Here is a 17,843-nt window from a genome sequence, read left to right on the forward strand (position 1 = left end):
AATCTTAATAATTTTATAAACTAAAAACATATTATCACACTCTGTGTAAATCTAGAATATTGGCAAATTTAATCTAGAGATTTTATTATTCCTGCTTCAAAAATAAATATAAGATATATGACTCGTCTAGTAAAATATAATTATAAATCAGTTTTATTTTAATATCTAGGTGGATATCTCGTATCCCTCAAGTTGAGAAAATTTAATCAGTTTGAAACCTTAATAAAAAGGGTTTTTCGGGTTCGGAACATTTTGATAAGAGGGTTCTTGTTCCAGTTCCTAAATTTTTAAGGGAGGCTATACCCTTTAGATTTGACCTGGTTCTGAGGGTTTCATACTCTGTTAGGCAATGAAAAAAAATTAAAGATATTATTTACAAACTATACTTATTACATATTTATTTTCGAAAAATTTGTAAATAAGATTATTATTATGTATTTTTTTTTAATTTTCATGAATCGTTGCCCTTTTATTCCTCTTCCATTTCATTCTTCTATTTTGAAACCATATCTTAACCTTTTAAAACATTCATTTAAATAAAATTTAAAAACTTTGCAATTGACTTAATGATTCATACAATACAATAATATAGATATATTATAATCTGTATGGTGTTTAAATGATAAATAAACAAAATATTAATATTTTCTGCAGACCCAGCCTGGAACCGGCCCAAAATAATATGAATGTTAATCCAAGCCGGGCTTAAAAAAAATAAATATTTGATTTGATTAGAAAATTGTAGGAAAATCGTAGAATGAAGCTTTTAATATTCATTTATAGCCCATATTTTTAATTTTCCTTTGAAACAATTTTCAAAATATAGCCAAAATTTAAAGTAATAAAATTTTACAAATTCCGGACAGGGCCATAGAAAATCAAAAATAAAAATCCTGGCCGAGCCAAAAAATTTCTAAAAAAATCTCAGGCTAGTATAATCTAAAAAAGTACTCTAGTTAAAAAATATTGGTATCCAATTATTTAAGGCGATCATTTAAATAAAGTTTAAAAAGCTTATAGTAATGGTACAAAAAAAGCATAACAATCGGAAAATACAATTAGAATTAATATTATGTTAAGTTCTTAGGTATATCCATATACTAGTATCTGGGTATATGAATGTCGGAGAATATTAAGAAAATACATTAGTCGACAGATGTTATCTTTCATACATTACTTAATCTGTCAGATATGACCAGTCATATGTTGCATCAAATTAGCAGTTTTATACATGTGAGTGACAGATTTAAAGTAAAACTTTAGCTAATAAAAATGCACTTTGATGTTCAGCATATAGTATATTATTAAACAACGACCAAATTTTAGTAAACCATTTTTTAACATATATTAACCTTACTCCATATCTGCAATCCTTTTAGCAATACCCTGAAGTTGGTTTCAGAAAATAAATATCAAATAGATTACTTTTTAAATAGAGTACTTTTGTAAGATTATATCAGACTTGAAAATGCTTCTTTTTTTTTCAAATCGGGACCGGGTCTAAAATTTTAACTTCTGGAGGTCTCTAATATTCAAACTAAGTTAGTATATTATTTAAATGTTGTATAATATATGTGGTAATTTATATCAGAATATATTTTTATTCATGGCAATTCAATGATTAAGAGATTATAAAATCACTTTTTATTAATTTAAGCGAATCTATTCCATCTAATTCAATATAAAAATAATTAAGATCTAGCATTAATATAATAAATTTTGTTCAGTTAACTCATATCTATACATTAATTTAATTTTAGTGGTTATATACACGTAGTCATTGTACATACATAGTATTAAGAGATGTGTTCTACTGATTAGACTTAACTAGGTCGAAATCGGTCTATAGTTACGAAATTTATATCAGTATATATTCTTAAAGTTTCGTATAAACCTATCTATAAAAAAATTAATTTAGGCTGTAATTCTAAAAATTTAATTGTTTTATAATCTTTTAATAAGCTGGAATGCCATAAATGAAAATATATTTTGATATAAGTTAGTATATAATTGTTTTTTTCATACAAATTAAGCAAAGATTTTTTTAAAATTTTTCTCTAGATTTGAGTTAAAAAATTTATTTATTTAATTTACGAGTGTACATATACCTGAGTTTCTGTTAAATGTAACATGGTAGCCACTTCAAAACGTTTAGGTCTGGACAAATATTTATTCATCCTAAATTGATGTTCAAGTTCTATCAATTGTTGACTGGTAAAAGCGGTTCTCGGGCGACGAGATTTATTATCTATTTGAGACCCATTTAAATCAGTTGAGTTGTCTAGAATAAAATTATTTATAATTATTTTATTAGTTAGTATTTGACACTTGTTATTTTCATTATTTATTTGACTTTGGAATAGACTTCCATTTATAAGTCCAGAATTCAAGGGTAAAAAATATTAAATTAAAAAGTGAAAATTATTTAGTAACTTTTCAGAAAGCAGTCAATATTTAATGTCCTTAACATTGATTTTCATACCATAATTAAAGCAACTAAATTAATTTTAATAATTATTTATATTACAAATCAATTATTGTAAAATATAAAATATATACATTAAAAAATGATAAGCTTATGAGTAAATTTTTATGTCATTTTATATTACAACTAGTAACTAAAGATGCAATTTGACTATTTACAATATTTTGAAGTCCGATCAGGGCAACGGATTTGGATTTAAAATGTTATCTAAATTTTTACTTGGTATTTACTTTTTGTGACCAAAAAATGTAACTAGGACTTTAATTGTAAAAATATCCATAAGAGATCTGCAAAGCCAGTCAAGATATTATAGCGAGTCGGGTCGGGCAAACACAAAAAATTTTCGCGTCTGGTTGGGAAATTAGATAAAAAAAAAATTGGGCCAACTGTGTAGGGATTTTATAACATTTTTTTAAATATACGAATTTTCTAATTATATAGGATTCCTTTATAATGAAAAAAAGTTAGTAAAATAAATATAATATTCAATTCAAACAGATTATTTTAAATACCACCTAACACCCCCCCCCCCCCCCACCCTCTCCACAACTAGATCTTAAATTTCTGCCTTAATTTTTTATTTCTGATCAATCTATTGCCTTAATTTTTAAAATTTAGTTGTTTTGAATAATTTTAGCTCTATATTTTGTAAATTGTTTCAAGGGGAAAAATTAAAATAGGAGTAGCAAATGAGTATTAAAAAGTGATAGATAGTAGAAGAGTATTAATTTTTGTTACAAATTTTGACCTTTATCTCACGTGAAGTAAGGAATATTGACTCTATTAATTTGAACAACTTTTAAAGAACGATTGTCTCCTACCTAAATATTCTTTCTATTCGATTTAAAATCAGGTTGTTTGACATTTTTCATTTTTCCTCGTAGAACATAGAAAATTGTCACTATCAGTTTTAAACTACTATGGTTTTGTAATAATGCCTACTACCCAAAACTTTTTTTCTGGTTCAATTCAAAATGTTGTTTAAAAATTTTTTTCATTTTTCTCACGGAGAAATTTTTACTATAAATTGTAAATACTCCAAAAATTTTATTATGTTAGTCCACTGCTATCCGGTCCTTAATCAAATTTTTAAATTAGATTTTTAAAAAGCCATTAGAGCTATCTGCCTTGTGTTAACATTTTTATCAGAGACCTGCAGAAGTACCGTAAGAAATTTTCTGACCCAGGTTTGATATTTTCAGGAGGACCCAGCCCTGATTTTTTTAAAATATATTATATTTATTTATATTTTTTATAGCTAATAATGGAGATTTAAAATATTTCGTTTTGAAATATATGAGCCCAGCCTGTGCATTTCTAAAGAAAAAATTTTTTAGACCCGGCCTGGATATATTATAAAAAAATTAAAATATGGCCCGGCCTGCAGGTTTCTGATTTTTTATTGACAAATAAAATATGAAAACCATTTTTCATATTATAATAAACTAAAAGATGATCAAATTATTGTAAATTATTTTAGCTAAAGTTGAATTATTAATCTTTCAAAATTTATTTTTAAAATAATAATTTTAGAACACTTTTTAAATAAAATATTTATTCTATATCATTAAAATAATGATATTTATTTTAAATGAGTGTCCGTGACATTAACATTTTATTAATTTATTTACAATTTTGTGAGTTGCCATATAGTTGATGATCACCAATTTAATAGGTCATTGCATTTGGCCATCTTGTAAATTGTTTGAAAATTAATTTCTTCGAGAATTTTGCTTAATTTCTAAAAGGAATAAAGCTCTTTAATATTATTCATTTTTTATGCCTATCCTATCATGGGAGTAAAATAAAAAATCTGTTTGAATCACACCACTAAAACGTTCCCCTAAGTCGAATGCAATATAAAACACATTCAATTTATAGCCTTAATAAAGTTAAAATCATAAAAAATATAAAATGATATTAATTGGTTTGCAGAAATCATTGGGATATTACCTATATTTCCTTATTGCATTGTCGAGAAACATGTCTCTTAACATCATAGAAACATGTATTTTCTCAATAATTCATAACATATTTCTTAGTTCAATTTCAGATGCAGTGTCTACATGACCGCAGGAGGGGGTGGAGAGTAAGAGACATTTACTTCCTTACATATTTCAAGGGTGAGGTAAACTCCTGGTATGCAGGGAATAGGAAATAGGTCCATTTCAGAGCAGATGCTTTTGAACAAATAGCTCCAAAATTTTTTCTCGTCTATTTATTAAATATTATTAAAAAAAAATCTTTCCAAAAATATTAATCAAATTTTAAAGACTAACAATTCCCAAATAAATATTTTTATAATATATTTTTAATACAATCTTCTATACTCATTTATAAATAAAAAAAGGGACAATTTTTTATTATGATATTTATATTACAGTTCAAATATAATTTAAATTTAATCCATTAGTTTATATTTTTCTCTTAAAAATATATACTATGTAAGTAAATTAACCATAATCTGGTTTCTAAGAAATATATGAGAAACTAAGCGGGATATAATAAAACCTTAGAAAAATGATCATAAGCATAAAATTTTTATTATATAAACTTATTTAAAAAATTAATATAAAACATATATGGATATAGTGTAGATTAGAAGAGTTTTTAAAATTATAGTAGTCTTCGATAGAAACTGAACATTTATCCCCTAATTAACCTGCTAAGTATTTGAAGAGCATCACCTTTTACGTTTATAAGTTTTCCTCCTATCTCTTCATCTTTCTTGATATATTGGTTCGAATGGATTGGGCAATTTGATTAATTTTAGGGATATATTTTCTCTGTTTATAACATGAGCCCGGATAAAAAGGGATTCATAAATTTTTGCAATCGAGAGTCCTCAATAAGCAATAAGGCTGCTTAAAATAATAAATTCTATATCAAAATAATTGAATGTCAAATTTCACTTGATGTTCACGAGCCTTTTTGGGGGAAAGTTTCCAAATTTATTTTGGGCTCTTTTATTTCCTCTTGCCATCAAATTTTAATTATTTTTTACTCTCACATGATGTCTTTTTCTCAAAAACATATTGCCTTTTTTTAATGCTATCGGACAACAGGACACCGGAGGATATTATGTTTTTGATACTTTAGCTAACTTATGGCTAGGTCATAAATCGTATACTTTTTCTTTAACTCTTGGCATAAAAGTGCTAAAAAAAGTTGTTCTTTTAGCCAAATTTAAAACAATTAGCTCTAAAGAATATATTGGTGCATGCCATTTTCCCCTACCTAACATCCCAAACATTTTCAAAAAAAGTAGAGTAATTAGAACATCCAGTGTTTTTTGATTAGTATATATTTTCTAAATATTATTTTAACAGTACCCCCCTCCCTTCCCTTGAGCATCTACTCTTACCCGGCTAAGGAATTTTCGTGACCTTGGAATATTTGTCCACCCATTACACTACCACCATGATATTAATAATTGTATCATAATTTAGGGCTAGATATTGATCAATATTCTATATTAAAAAAAAGTTTTTCTCTTATGATATTTTTGGGTTGCAAAAACTTTTATTAATTTTTATTTTTTAAATGTTATAAATTCGTTTTTCTTAAAATTATTTTGGCTCATATATTTTTTTAAAATATAGCTTCATGTAATGCTCTGTAGTTTTATATAACATTATATATTTTTCTATATATTAGAAACAAATAAAATAATTTTGAAAAAAAGTTTCTAAAAAGTAACTTTTGCAGGTATAAAATTATAATGAATCACAAAAAATCCTCTACATGTTGTCCAACATGAATAAAAAATTATAGTCCTAAGCATTATATAATTTATTTTTGTTTAAAACAAAAAAGCCCTTAGAAATTAGTATATAGAAAGATATCTCATATGGCCTAAGACTTACTATATTTCCGGTTCAGAAACGCAAATATAGTGCCCCCCCCTCCCCTTTTCCCCATAATATATGTTATAGGGCTCTTATATTAATAAATCTCGAGGCCCCTTTAGGCCTCACAGTGTCTTCAAAAAATTGAATTGGGATCAGCCGAGTCGCGGAGGTTGCGGGGGTATCTATTAGGCATATGGTTCTCTCTCTCTCCTATAAATTTGTTAAAGAAATAAATTTAAAGGGTAATAAAATAAGTTAAAAATTAACGCGAAAAACATTTAAGATTTAAGGATAGGTTAAAATTACGATATATTATTTTAAAAGGAATAAAAAATTAGTAATTTAAATATATTATGAAATATGTTGTTTTTTATAATCACCATAGTAGTAATTCTTATCAGATATTAAGAACATACTTATTGAAATACTTAATAAAGGTATTAATAAGTATGATCTGAATAATAATGTTATATTTATTTTTTTTAGTAATTTTACTAATAATATATTTTACAATAATACATGGGAAAATCAGATACGTTAGGTAAAATAAATAATTTTTTGTACAAAATAGTACAGATAATATTTTAAATTTAATATTACAGGAAATACAGGATATATCTAAAAATACTATAATTAAAGAATCGGATAATATCAATAATTTGGTGGTTGTAAATAATTTAGGGTATCAGGAGGTAAAAACCTCAGGTAAAATTATTTCCTCAAATATTGTTCAATTAATTTTAAAATAAATCCAAATTCTTTGAATAAAATTCAGATAAATATAAAAGATAATCTGCAGAATGTTTCTGCTGATAAGGTAGAGTATTTTAATCATCAAGAATGTGTTAAAAATCATACTATTATTTTAAAGGAAGTAAATGATATAAAAGTGATTTAAGGAAATATATATAAGGAATTGAATAAAATAAATAATTTAAATATTAGCATATGTAAAATATGTGATCGTAAGGTCATAAAGAACAAAATTGTTTTCATAATAAAGATAAATTTGTAGCCATCAATTGTCTTAGCCAATGACTATATGATAGTAATAAACATACAGTGGTTGAGAGACCAATAAATAATTATATTATAACTATTTTTAATAATAAATTTTACAATTTGCAAGTAATTGGTAATAAAGCCAATACAATAACTAGTATTATAAATAAATCATATACTAAAGTTCTGATACCGGAAATCTAAATTAGTTTGGGTGCAAAGTTTAATAAAGTAAATGATCATCGTTATAGGAATATAAATTCCAGAAATAATGTAGACATAAATAAAAGGTGTCACAAATTTATAAATTTTCCCAAATATCCGTTAACTATAAATTTAGTTAGGGATGTAAACAATAATAAAATATGTCGGTATTATGACAATTACAAAAAATACTAGTAAAAAGGAAATTGTTCATATTAATATAGATTCAGCTAAGATTTAGACATGAATAAACCTTGCTTAGATAAAGACAATTTCTAAAAATTTTCAGGTTTTATGATTAGGAAATTGTTTTACAAGGAACACTTTTTAGGAATATGATAAATGATAAAAAAATTGTTTAACAAGGAACAATTATCACGAATATGATAATAATAAAGCTCCTAAAAATTTTAAGGGGAATAATTCCAAGGAAATAAATTTAGAAATAATTTCAAATAATGCCAATTTGAATATAAAACGCAAAGTATTCAGTAAAAATAATATCTTTATAAAAGATAAATCTCAGAGTAATGTGAATGTTTCACTGTTAATATATTTGAAATTTATTTTAAATTATATTAACCTAGGGACTTGTTATATTATTTCTTTCACTTAATATAATATTAATCTAATAGTTATGTTATTTACTTTTGAAAGGTATATATATAGAATTTATTAGGTTAATAGTCAGTACGACCATATTTTGACATAAAAAGATTTCATAGCCAAAACTACAACTTCACACCACCTTACCAAAACTACAACAGATGCAAAAATCAAAGCAAATTTGACACTTATTACAGACCTTATTATCATGATCATCAAAGGCACAAAATTAATTATGGTTATTTCAATCAACATAGCCATGAAAAATTTAGTAACAATAATAGATAAACAACTCACGATGATCGAAACAATTATTATGACAACCAAAACAATCATTATAAAAGTGATAATTTAAACAACAGCAGACAAACTTGCGACAATCAAAAAAATTATTACAGAAATGATAATTTTAACAACAACACCAGACTAGCATACATCAATCGAAACAACCATCATAACAGGTCGAACCCAAGATTCGATAACAGAGACAACTGCGTACATAAAAACTACAATATCCACAGATATAATAATAAAAAAAATTATACACCAGACGGCAGCAAGATAAACACCATTAATTTAGAAGAATTGGAAAATGATAAAACTGACGACGACGTAAACAAAGATTATGACTTACTAAACGTAAGTGTAAATAATTTGTGCGAAGGTTTCGATGAGAATAACGCTTATGAAGTGGTACTGAAACTCAACGGCATAGTAACGACGATGCAGGTGGATACGGGTACAAGACACTCCATTATACCGCATTATATAGCTAATAAAATAGGCATTAAAAACATAAAAAAATCTCACATCAAATTATCGGGTTATGACGAGAATACCATAAAAGTCCTGGGCATCGCACCCATTGATGATAATTATGAAGGCGCTTTAAAAAGTTTGGAAGCCTTCGTTGTGGAGAGTTCGAAAGGCCCATTGCTTGGCAGGGTTTGGATCAACGCGTTTAAAGGCATTTTAAAAAAATTTGTAGGAAACATAGACGACGATTTTTACAATGATAAACTTACCAAACTCCTACGTGATTGCAAAATTAAAACGGCTAATAAACCTATCTGCAAAACCACTATTAGACTTCGCTTAAAGGAAGATGCCATACCAAAGATAATACCGCCAAGGAGAATACCATACTCCAGAATAGAAATAGTGGGTAAAAAAAAATAGGTGGATACATGATATAATATTGAGCCTGCAAAAGATGTACGCTGGGCTAGTTCGTTGACCCCAGTCTTTAAGGATGACGGAAGTTTCAGGCTGTGTGCCAACTTCAAAGACACTGTCAATCCGGCGCTCGAAGATTTCAAGTATCCCATACCGATGATAGATGATTTGACTGCGAAATTGTCAAAAGGGAAGAAGTTTAGCAAAATTGATTACAAGCAAACATTTCTGCAATTGCTGATAGACAAGAAGTCAACAAGAGACATACTAACCATATCTACATATAAAGGGTATTTCAGATTAACCAAGACTGCCCTTCGGTCTCAAAACCGCATCTACAATATTTCAGCAGACCATGGATAATATATTCGGAGACATGAAGGATATGATATTTTACAATGATGATTTTTTAATAACAGGTGAGAATGATAAAACACACATTAAAAATATAGAAGAAGTTTTTGAAAGAATATCAAAATATTGTCTCACGCCAAATTTTGCAAAAAGCATATTTATGCAAACCAACGCTAGGTTTCTTGGACACGATATCGATGCAGAGGGTATTCACCCTAATCGTGACAAAATTAAAGCTATAATCTATGCCAGAGCCGAAACCACATGACGAACTCATAAAATTTCTAGGCATGGCCAGTTACTACAGAAAATTCTCAAACAATTTCGCGCATTTAGCCTATTCACTATACAAGATGATAAATATAAAGGAGTGGTCATGGAATGACGAACATAAGAAAAGCGTCGATGAATTAAAACTATTGATATCTCAACCTCCGACATTAGTTTTTTGTAATCCTAAATTGCCTATTGGCATAGCTGCCGATGTCTCTAAGAAGGGATTAGGAGCAGTTCTATTTCACTTTAATACCGATGCAAAAGCGAAACCCATTGCATTTGCATCCAGAGCATTATTAAAAGCAGAGTTTAATTACACTAATATCGAACGTGAGGCATTAGCTATTATCTTTGCCATAAAAATTTTTTAAGAATACTTGATCGGAACGAGATTTACAATTATAATAGATCATAAACCGCTAATATGCATCTTTTCAAGAGGCCTTAAGGAAGATACTTCCATGTCTATAAGGCTGCAGAAATGGAATATAGCGATAGGAGCGTACAATTATGATATAAAACATAGGGCGGGTAAACACAATATAGTACCTGATTGCCTCTCACGACTACCCTTAAAAGACATTGAGGAAACAATACACGAGCGAAGAATTAAACAAAAACAATTTATGGGATGTATCGTTGAACTCCGACAAAATAGCAGCGAGAACCATGCATGACAAAGAACTATCGCAGGTTATAAACAATGTGAGGAAAGGCGATTCAATAAAGAACACGACTTATAAAAAAATAGAAAATGAACTAAGTATAATAAAAAATTGTTTCTACAAGGCGGAAAAAATAGTGATTCCTAATAATATGAGAAAAATTATAAGGCAGGATCTACATGCCGGACACTTGGGAGCAGGAAAAACTAAAGCACTAGCAAAGAATTATTTATGGTGGCCTGGCATAAATGCAGAAATAGGTTTAAAGGTAAAAAACTGTGAATTATGTAATACGTGGTCAGATAACCCGAAAACCATACAACATTTATGGGCTCCAACACTTAAACCACTCGAAAGATTACATATAGATTACGCAGGTCCATTTTTTCAAAGATATTGGCTAGTAATAGTGGATGCATACAGTAAATATTCCATCATCACCTTGGTGAAATCTATAACCATGGAGAGAACATTAAAAGAGCTCATGAAAACAATAAGCTTGTTTGAGATACCAGGATAATTTTACCAGCAAAATATTTAAAATTTTTTGTTATGATCACGGTATAAAGCATGTACTAACATCAGTTTACCACCAACAATCAAATGGACAGGTGGAAAGGATGGTTAGGACATTCAAATTGAGTATGAAACGTAATATGGAGGACAAGAACACAGATGCTGATATAGCGCTAGAAAAGTTTTTGTTCAATTATAGAAACACACCTACTACTACTACGGGCATTCCACCCACCAAATTAATGTTCAATTATGAGACTAGAACCAAGTGGGATCTATTGAAGCCTACGTTTATTATTAATGACGATATTAAAACTAAGACCATTATTTCTCCGAATAGGATCATTAACTCAGGGGATAAGGTATGGTTCAAAGTATTTGGCGAAAACAAATGGGATAAAGTTACTATCAAACTAAAGCATAGCGACCTTTTATACGAAGTCGTCACAGGTAACCGCATCATAAGACGGCATCTGGATCAAATAAAAAAAAGATCATATGACACGACCAAAATTAATGATCACGTTCAGGAGGATTTCTTCAAGGGAAAGGATGTTTCAGTACTTCAATACCGATTCTTATTTGAATATCGCCAAGACCGGTTCGAGCATCAAAAAAACAGAAATATAAAGATTTTATAATGTCCATGACATGTATAAGACATAAAACACTTGGAAAATACCTAATAAATAGTACATTCTACTAGAAATAAATTCAAACGTCAAACTAAAACCCAAAATATAAAGATAAATATAAAAATAAATTTAATGCAAAATATAAAAATAAACCAAACTAAAACGCAAAATTTTTAAAAATATATAAACGTAAACGCTAAACTAAAATGTGAATCACATATCAATTATTGAATTTTATTTTATTATTCCAATTTTATCATTCTTAATTCCTATTTAATTAAATATTCTACTAATACATTCTATATTCCAATTCCATTATTCTTATTTGACTTTCGACAAATTATTCTATACTATACGACGAATTGATGATAACGATTTGAACAGAACGGGATCGAGGATAGAAGGGATAGGAGAACGTACAAAAACAACAAACGATTGGAAGCGAGTTCCACGATGACTGCGAGGAACACAGAAAGAACGAAGAAAGAACAGAAGGGAGAATGTTTTTACATTTGAAATTTATTTTAAATTATATTAACCTACGGACTTGTTATATTATTTCTTTCACTTAACATAATATTAATCTAATAGTTACATTGATTGTTAGTTACTTTTGAAAAGTAGTAATATAGAATTTATTAGGTTAATAGTCAGTTAGTTATATTTTATAATAAAAAAATTTTAAATAAAGTAATTTTGTATCAATATCTTTTTTAATTTTTACGCCATATTAGCATTCACAGTATGGGATGAACATATGAATTATAAAAAAATTATATATATAAACCGGCACATAAAAAACTATAAAATAAATGTGAATTAAAAAATATAAATTGAATATAACCACCATATGAATCACTTTGACCCAAAATAGATATTTGAATTTACCCTTTAAAATTTATATATAAAGTATAAAAAATTTAAATGTTGGAAAATATTTATACACAAAAAGTTTCTTAGGAATAATTGTATTTTGTATTATATTTACAATGTAAAATCCAATCTTCGTTAGGAATGAGCTAATTTTTCAATTACTCATCCTTGCATGGCGTCAAATGCCTATAAATATTTAAAAGATCCAAATCATTCAATCCACTTTCAGAAGTTGTACTTCTTAGATATGTTTTCCAGAAAACTGCAGGCCCGGTTCCCAGGCCGAACCGTATTTTAAATTTTTAAATATACCCGGGCCGGGCCCGAATTTTTAAAAAATATATCCGGGCCCGGCTATATATTTTAAAACCAAATATTTAAAATTAGCTATAAAAATTAAAAATAAATATAATTTATTTAAAAATATCCGGACCGGGCCTGAAAATTTTTTTAAAAAAAAAGCCGGGCCAAGCCTGAAAATTTTTTTTAAAAAAAACCCGGGCCGGACCGAAAAATTTTTGACAAAAAAATCTTGGCCCTACCCTGCAAATGGTATCTCTGCAGGGCTCTGTTATTCTTCTTAAAAAAGAGAATGTTCTCTCATTAGTTTACTAATGGGAAGATTTGCTAATATATATATAATCATTTTAATACAATGGGAATATAATCTAAAATGTGTTTGAAATTATACAAAGCATCCATAGAATTTTTTGGGACTATATCTTAGTTAATCTTTTAAACATAGTTATTCAGCTAATAAGGCATCAAACAAATATTATTTTTTTCTATCACCATCTGAATAAGATTGGGAAGGCTTTTGTGGAAGTAATATCTGTAGATTGGTAAGTGCTGCATGATGAATTAAAAACCATTCATTTATTTAAACTATAGTTTTATAATACTTTTCTATTGATCTTATACTAATGTTTTGACGATGAGCTTGCCTTGAAGCAAGTCGAGGGAGACAAATATTAAACACGTATAGCTCTCCTTTTGACTCAGCAATAACATATAAAATTGAAATTTTCATCAAATTAGCTAATTTCTTGAGTTCTAATAAAATGCTCTCCGCTATTCTCATCTTCTTAATCAAGTCAATGCCATGTTTTTGAAAAGTATTACATAAAATAGTTGTATAATTAAATAATACATTCTAATGAGAAAAATAATTTGAAAATTGAATCCAATAATTTTCTTGCTTCTGAGGAAATATTTCTATCAGGTGTGATATTTCAGTAATAGCATTAATAATCGGCTCTTCTAACTCCATAAAAGCTGTTACTGCTTGATGGCGGAGACTCCATCTCGTTGGACAAGCTTGCACTTTCTTTCTCCCTGTTGGATAAGGAGTTTCAGAAAAATTATTATTTGACTAGAAATATAAAAATGGTAGATAAATATTACGCCACTAGAAATTTGAAAATAATAGGTAAATATTACGCCAATGAAAACTTGAAATCGAAATTAATTGGTAAAATAATTTGATAGATGAATGTGATAAATAGATGTAATTAAATATATATATAATATGAGATAAGAATAAATATTAACAAATATAAATTAATATAAACATTAATATTTTTGAAAAATATATCCGGCATCTACATTTTATGGATATGAAGGGGGGGGGATTTGTCCCCCTGCCCTTCCCCCCCCCCCCCGCTGCGTACGCGCCTGCAAGTGGCTGGACTAAAAGCCTTCAGAAATGCTATATATGTAAGTAAAGAATAATATAAATGGCAATAAATGATAGTTTGTGTAGATATATCATATAAATAAAATAACCAGGGTCAGATAATTTGGGTTATATAGGAATAAATATTTGGATATATAGAAATAAGAATCGGATCGTTCCTTTAAAAAAAAAGCAAAACAAAGCAACAGCAATAATAATAATAAAACCGTGCGAATCATAAACTTAAAAACCCACTCCCAGGGCTAAATCTGATGACGATGATGGTCAATTAAGCATTGGTATATACGTTGATGTCAATCAAGCTTATGGTCATACTCAAACAAGAATGATTGAGGACGTTATTGATGGCTAAATGTTCAACAGTACGCCAAGAAACAATAAAGGAGATGACACCTAAGGATACAACATTAACATATTGTATTAATTGTTGTTAAATATAAAGTATTATGTACTCTGTCCAAACATGTATATTATGGGACATTTTTAAAAATATAACGCTGGACCCGTTTAGGGTGGGCGAGTTATATTTGCTTAATTAAAAGAAAGACAAAAATATATATAATATGTAATTATAAATAAATAATTTAATTTTTGACCATGTTTTTATTTACTTTATGTGAAAGAAATAAATACAGTGGCAGCAAAAGGATTCATTTTTTTTAATGGAAAAAGATTGCAAGTATATTATATTTGAAAAGATCGCCATTGATTTTGTATTTGAAGAAATATCGCGATGATTTTGGATGTATATAAATTTTATGGACAAATTGATTACAAAATAAATATGAATTATTTTTAATATTGAATTCAAGGTAAAAGGATATTATTAATATAATTTAATATAATAGCATATAATAAGTTAAGTTTCTTTTTAATCAATTAGGTTTCATTTTAATAACAATATAATATTGTCTTTAAAATATATAATCATATTTACCCTATTTTAAAAAAAAGAAATAGTTAAGTTTTATTTAGAATTTTAGAGAGCATTAAAAAATATTATAAGACAAATTTACCGTTTACAGAGGAAGTATCTTCCCACATCAAAGTTTTCAACCATTTGTCCTTTAGAGAATTTTCTTTCTTAATCAATTTCGTCACCAACTTAAAATTTCCAGGTTTAATTTCGGGTTCATCCATAAAACGGATACAACTATTTTTGATAGAATCGTTAACATAATTTCTAATCATAGTTTCTGACTTGTTCGAGTTCGTGTGTTTACATCTATCTTTTTTTGACTCAGATAAGATGTTTACATTAATATTTCCATTAGTCATCATCTTATATGGCTCGATTGCTGATTTTGATATATTTCTTGACTTTAAAATATTATCGGTCAAGAGATCTTCATAATTAAATTGTTTATAGAATCTCAAGTATTTATAATAATCTTGTATTAAGATATTCTGCATATTATGTAAATTATTTGGATTAGGAGGGTTTATCATAATATTACCATTGTACATATTGTAATCGTTCATTCCCTTTAAATGTTGCAATTTATTATGCCGTTGAAAGCAGGTATTGGAGCTAGCGGAATCAATGGGCATATTAGATATATTATATAAGGAGTTGTAGAATATGTGTAGATAATTATAATCTAATGGCGGAGACTGACTGGTTAGCTTAACACGATCTTTGCATTTGTTCTCAGTTTTGTTGCCATAGATAGTATTTTTATTAAAGCACTTCCCAAAACTCATTGAACCATTTTGATTATTCATGATAATATTCTGAAAGTATTTAAAAACGTATTCACTGTCTTTTACATCATTTTCACTCCGATCGATTTTATCAATTAACGGCTTCTGTTTATACGGATCCCCATTGGAAATAAGAATATCTTTTTTAATCGATGAATTGGAAGATCCCAAATTTTGATTTATTAAGGATGTACTCATATTATTTATTGTTTAATGCGATTGTAAATATAATTAATTTTAAAAAAATTATTTTATAAGAGATTATACAACTCTACTCATTTTTTGATATTAAATCTTTAACTTTAAATTTAATAGATTAAATGAGGGAATAAATTACATATGAAATGTTTGATTATTTACTTGGGGAACTTTTTAATTTTTAAATATACTGGGAGATTTTGAAGATATCTCTTCCTTTTATATTAAATTACAAATTAAAATTGTTACTTAAAATAGATATAAAAGGTCACCATAATTTAATTTGAATTTTTGAATTTTTATAAATTAATTCTTTGTGTTATAAAACGATAAATACTATAAAATTCCAGTTATCAAACGAATTCTGTCATCCGTATTTTCAATATACAAAGTTGCCATTCACCCTCTTGATTGACAAAATATTTGTGACTCGCATCACATTTTATAAACAAAAAAAAATATAATAATTTTTTAATCTATTTTTTCTAGTCTCCCATCTTCATATTTTTTATATTGTCTTTTAATTTTTCAATTTTTTTTTTGTTTTATGCTTTTATTGATTTTTTTTTAAATACCAATTTTTAGCAATTTTTTTCTGGTCAATTTTTTTTTTGAATTAATAATTTTTTTGTTTTTGGATGAATTTGTATAGAATTTTTTTTTAAAAAAATAAATTTTTTATTATCGCTAAATTTTGAAATAGATTTACTTAGTTTTTTTAAATAATGTATGGTTAAATTGAGATATAACAAAAATTTCGTTTTACAATATTTAGTGGATTAATTTTGGTTATAAGGCCATTTATTAGACTCGCTTAATTTATATTTATTAGTCAGTATGTGTAAAATTCTGAAATTTTAAATATTTACTTACAGAGATCTTTTATTATAGTTCAATTTTGTTGGGCTAAACCCGGTTCAAAATTCATATTTATTATTTAAAGGCTAATTTTTTTAAAAAATTTTAATTTAGACGAAAAGGTCTCACTTAAGCATTTTAAAAAATAATAAATTTCCTCAATTTTTTATATTTTTCATTTTATCTTAAATCTTAAAGCCAATTTTAGAGATTTTATTATTTTACTAATGTTTTTTTTGTATATTTTCTACACAATTAGAAGTAATAAAATGAAATATATATTTCATAAGATAGGTATTCAAACATAATAAAATATATTTTAGGCAAAATTCGATTTTTAATTTAAAAAAAACGGGCTCAAAAAATGATTTAAAGTTGTAAAAATAGCACATTGCTGGAAAAAGCATATTGACGCTAACATATATACTAATCAAGCATTACATATTGGCTTAATTTAAGCTTTTGATTAGTGCCATCAAAAGTTTGAGCATCATGTTAAATTTTTGAAAATACAACTAGATTCATAATATAATGATAAATTTTACAATTTCATTTCCATATCTATTAAATAAACAGAAAAGAATAAATAGTATCTATAAGGATCTTAGAATCATAAGATTTGAAAATATTTCCAATATTTAGATGTAAAATTAATTTTTCAATGGTGATTAAAATCCGATATTAAACTGCGACTTAAACCCTGAATATTAGTTTTTATTTCTTTAATAATTCAATCTCAGTTAA

The 17,843-nt window shown here is 27.1% G+C and overlaps 1 protein-coding gene across 1 annotated transcript; it reads right to left on the reverse strand.

The window, feature by feature from the left end:
• Positions 1-444: 444 nt before the first annotated feature.
• LOC135924116 (homeobox protein SMOX-1-like) lies at positions 445-16,241 on the reverse strand. The gene is made up of 3 exons (XM_065459162.1): positions 15,356-16,241; positions 2,109-2,281; positions 445-516 (listed from the first exon to the last, which is right to left on the reverse strand). Exons 1-3 carry the CDS (start codon positions 16,239-16,241, stop codon positions 445-447), a joined length of 1,131 nt encoding a protein of 376 aa, XP_065315234.1.
• Positions 16,242-17,843: the final 1,602 nt, after the last annotated feature.

The sequence above is a fragment of the Gordionus sp. m RMFG-2023 genome, chromosome 2, assembly GCF_954871325.1.
Source record: "Gordionus sp. m RMFG-2023 chromosome 2, tfGorSpeb1-WG-v2, whole genome shotgun sequence".
In the NCBI taxonomy this organism is placed as follows: Eukaryota; Metazoa; Nematomorpha; class Gordioida; order Chordodea; family Parachordodidae; genus Gordionus; species Gordionus sp. m RMFG-2023.

What these genes read in the sequence shown, in the direction of transcription:
- LOC135924116 (XM_065459162.1), bottom strand. Translation starts at nt 16,241, where the DNA reads ATGAGTACATCCTTAATAAATCAAAATTTGGGATCTTCCAATTCATCG. An exon ending in AGATACTTCCTCTGTAAACG is followed by an intron (nt 2,282 to 15,355) that starts GTAAATTTGTCT and finishes ATTTTATTCTAG; the next exon opens with ACAACTCAACTGATTTAAAT. An exon ending in TACATTTAACAGAAACTCAG is followed by an intron (nt 517 to 2,108) that starts GTATATGTACAC and finishes ATGTTTTAAAAG; the next exon opens with GTTAAGATATGGTTTCAAAA.